Source organism: Phaethon lepturus, unplaced genomic scaffold (genome assembly GCF_000687285.1).
Source record: "Phaethon lepturus isolate BGI_N335 unplaced genomic scaffold, ASM68728v1 scaffold49691, whole genome shotgun sequence".
NCBI lineage: Eukaryota > Metazoa > Chordata > Aves > Phaethontiformes > Phaethontidae > Phaethon > Phaethon lepturus.
Genome location: NW_010519438.1, coordinates 20457 through 24781, shown reverse-complemented (window position 1 = coordinate 24781; position 4325 = coordinate 20457). Strand labels below are relative to the sequence as shown.

General features: G+C 39.6%; 1 protein-coding gene across 1 annotated transcript in view; it reads right to left on the bottom strand.

Annotated features, from left to right (window-relative positions):
- Positions 1-1239: 1239 nt before the first annotated feature.
- The window catches only part of RBM20 (RNA binding motif protein 20), a gene marked incomplete at its 5' end in the record, with an annotated part of 23536 nt that continues 20450 nt past the window's right edge, over positions 1240-4325 (bottom strand). Inside the window, one exon of the mRNA XM_010297032.1 lies at positions 1240-1350. Within this exon, the coding sequence (XP_010295334.1) occupies positions 1240-1350 (111 nt within the window). The remainder of the gene's footprint in view (positions 1351-4325) is intronic.

Here is a 4325-nt window from a genome sequence, read left to right as displayed (position 1 = left end):
AACTCCAGGATCAATTCTGGCAATGGTTTGTGTACGTATTCACTTTACTACACAAAGCCCTATTGAAATGAACCAGAAACTTGTACAGTGCATTTCAAAGGGACTCTGCAAAATACTAAGCAACAACTGTGCAGAAACAATAGCTCATAATAATGCCAGAGCTGCTGGTGCATCCTGTGTTCTCAGTGCAGCACTCTGTGAGCCACCAGTTGTTGTATTTGCCTTAAAAAATTCAGGGAAATAAAATACAAAAACAATATTAAAAGTCTGGCATCTTTCCATGAAAACCAGGAAAAGTCAACATTGCCAAGCCGAGGGAAAGCAAGGTTGAAAGAAAACAAAAAGACACCAAAACCAAGGATCTTGGATAAAATGTCTAAAAGAGACATGGTCCAAACATGTGGCACTTTAGAAAGCCTCTTGTGAGAGTTTCAAGTCTGTAAGACTCAAAGTTGGCACCCTTTAGAATTATCAAAAAGAAGAGTTTCAAACACAACGGTACCTGGAGGACACCCTGATCACACCATGGGAAATGTTGAAAACCAGAGCAGGTTAGCTATCAGCACGTGTATTCAAATTGCTCTCGCTGTGCTAGGTTCAGGCTAGAAGGTCCCTCGGACAGACTGTGGCTCCCTCTGCATTCGTACAACACAGTCAGTGTACAGTCAGTGCTTAACAACACAAACACATCATTTCACTGAGCTCTTAAGACACATGGAGGTGGGTGCTGATGGGGTTTATATCGTGCCATCTATTGACTAGTTTTAACACAATGGCTTTAGATGTCCTATGCAAATCCTACTTCTCACTGGGGCAATGAGTGAAAAAAGCTAAATGATACTTTAAGCAACATTAAAGCCTATTTATAGTCACATCTCCTTTCCTTCCAGCGTCCACTGGAGGATGCTGAGTGCTTCTAAATACTCTGCCTGACCTGATGTGTCACATCAGAATTAAAACTTTAAGAATCCCTGAGAATTCTGATTTAATCTAGGAAACCACTCCCAGCACGCACAGTGTGAGAAAGAATTGCTCCACTTCTTACAGATATGCCAGCATTGCTTCACTGTGGGAAACAGTTTCAGGCATTTTGGTTTTTAATGGCACTCTGGGCATAGATGCATGGAACATGCTCTTTATTTCCCCTCCTCTGTACAGTGCAAATTGACAGTTATATCACAGAAATTAAAAAAAAAAGTATCAGCATTCACTCATTATAGCTCTTCCAGTTCATCCGCATCATAGTTTTTTCTTCGCAAAGTGAGGAACAATGCCAGTGTCATCCTGAGGCAGATGGCTGCCTTCCTCCTTCATTTTCAGACTCTCTTCTGCAAGCTGGGATAGATACTTCTGCAATCATATCGAAAACAAAGCCTCATTACCAAAACTGAAAATACGCAGCATGGGATGCTTTATGCCTTTTCAGAGCTCTCACACTCTCCCAGCATCTCAAGAAAGAGGAAAACACAGAGAAGACCCAGTTTGGTGAAAATTCAAGCCAGGAAACATAGCTGTGTCAGGCTAACTACCTTAATACATGGAGAGCCTGAAAAGTTCAGTGATTTACTCTGTGCCACAAGGGGAACTGGTGACAGAACCAGGAGGACCATGACCCCCAATCAGCCTGTGTAACTAGACCTCACCTTTCCTCCTTGCAAACTCTCTACTCCCACATGCTATAGGGCAGGAACTAACTCCATTGAGTCAAGTGAATTATGCTAGTGTAAGACTGGTGTGTCAGAAAATAGATGCAGTTTCTGAGTCACAATTTAAAGCATATATACTACATTTTCAGCATGTCCAGTTCAGAGATACACCTTTTGCACAAGAACATTTGTTTTAAGGGAATAATCAAACTCAGTAATAATTAACACAATTTAGCCATCTGGTTAGAGTATTTACATTTATTGTGTTTCTCTAAGATAAAGTCTTTCGGTGCTTTAAGTACTCAGTGTGATTTAAAAATGCAGACATGGCCAATGGGGCTCTTAGCCTTTTGGCAGTGGTCTTAATCAGCAGACCTGCACACAAAACGGACGATGAATTGCTATGGGTCTGCAAGTGGTGCTCAAAGTATTTATTGAAGGTCAACAGACCTAGAAATGGATGGAAAAAAGCTTCTTCTGCAGCAGCTAGTCTAGAGAGACACATGGGAAATTCCCACATAATAATGTAGAGATGTTCTTATTAATGACTTGTACATATATCACATTCAAGAATAACTTAACTGCACATTATTAGGATCATAAAACTCACTTCTAACTGATTATTCATTTTGATTTCTTTCGAAAAGACCATCTCACATCACTGCAAAATTTTATCTATTTGCAGGATTCCCCCAGAGTACAGTTTACTCTGGCATCCATGGGGAAGAGGTGAAATGAGAAATGGATGTAAAAAAACTAAGGGCTGTGTTAGGACTGCCAGGTTGTCTCACATAAATACAAGTTTTGGATGTAAGAGGTACATCTGAAAGGGACTCAAGTAATAGTAATGATACCTGTGACAAAATGACGACTGCACCTCTGTTAGTCTGACTATAGAGATGTGGCTGTGGAAATTACACAACTCTCAGTCTTGATCCCTGGGTACAAAATTCCACATGGCAGAAAGCCAGAGTAAACATTACAGTAGTATACAGAGATATAGGGTCCATACAGGCTGGGAGAAGTGATCCGTACACCATGAACTGTAATAAATCACTAACGCTTGTCATTGGATCAGATAACCCATGCATTTTTGTTTTTTAATGATTACCCACCAAAAAAAGACGGAAGTTTATCCATCACCTTCAGCTGATGTTGTCAGCTATCCTAAGTACCACAAACACCAGTTTTGAAGCTCACAGACCAGATATCCAGACTAATTTATAGCCAAATGACAGTCAAGGAAAAAATATTTTTTCATTTAAATACAAGTTTTGATGAATCCCACATAAAGCCAGTGAAAAACAGGGTTAAATGCTGCACCGAGTTGCCAAGGTAGCTTACACCAGATGAGTCTGACAGCTTTTTGTGGCTGTGGTGGGAGGAATGGCCAAATGATGGATTTTTTGGACATGGAACATGCAGTGCATCTGTAAATATAAATACCACCTGGTATTAAATATAAATACCAATAATGTATTAAGATGAAGAGAATGGAAAATTACAAAAAGTCTGCAAGGCTGACAAAGAAACAGTTGAATGTTATTCAGTATTGCTGTTCTTCAAGGGACACCATACTCAGATGAAGTTGACTATTTACTTCAAGACAAAATCCTCATCGTCTAAGCAAGGATTTTGGAAGAAAACTGGTAAATAAGCTGTATAGTTTTGCGTTCAAATGCAAACACTGAACATATAATTTGGATGTAGCTCCAAAAAGATCACACAAAAGACACCATGCAGCAAATCAACTATAAAAGACTTATAGCCATGAGAGCATCTGGGACAATGTCATTGTCATCGGACAATGGTATTTGTCATGTAGGCAAGACAACAGGAAGACAGTCTGCAGCAGCAGTCCCATAGCTTCACATACAGTAAAACTCAGAGTCCATAGTTCTTATGTTGGTGGATATACTCATTAAACTGCATCATCAAAGGTGGAGACTGACATTTCTGGCAGAGTTCATAAATAAGAATTATTGCAACTAAAATGGTACTAGTAATACAGAACAATTATTTAAAATTTGCTAAGTTTCCACTTGAGTTGGGCAAAAGTTGGATGAGACTTCTACTTCTTCTATTTAGTAAGGTAAGAGTATGGCTTGACAGAACAGTCTGTTTCATTCCCATATTTGATATATTTAATTTTAACAACTTTTGTGGTCTTTGTTCTTTTATCTCAAGTCAGTGTTAGATATCTACTGCAGCACTCATGGGAAATATCTTAGCGGGGAGAAAAAGAAGGTTTTTTTCACTGATTCAGTTTTAGCTGGACCATTTTTGTATGACTTTGACAAAAGAACATAGAAAATGGAAAAAATTCCTCTTCTTCCCATGGGACCAGATGCCACGGACAGGGACTGCAGTATACAATCTCTGCTTTAGCACGAGTTTCTTTGGGACAGACTCACGTGGGGTACACAGCCTGCACCGAGTGATGTCACCTTTGGTGAATTCCTCTGGACTTTCTTGTATGAAGCAAAAAAAAGACTTGCAAACTGGGCACCTGTTTTTCAAGCTTACACTTGGAAGATCCATTATTAACAAGCATCACAGCTCTGTGGGCACAGTCCTCGAAAGCCAGAGGCATTTGTATGATTACAGCTATGTAACTTCAGGAAAGTCAAGAACATTCTCCCAGAGAAATTATATGACTCTGAGTGTCACTAAAAAAGC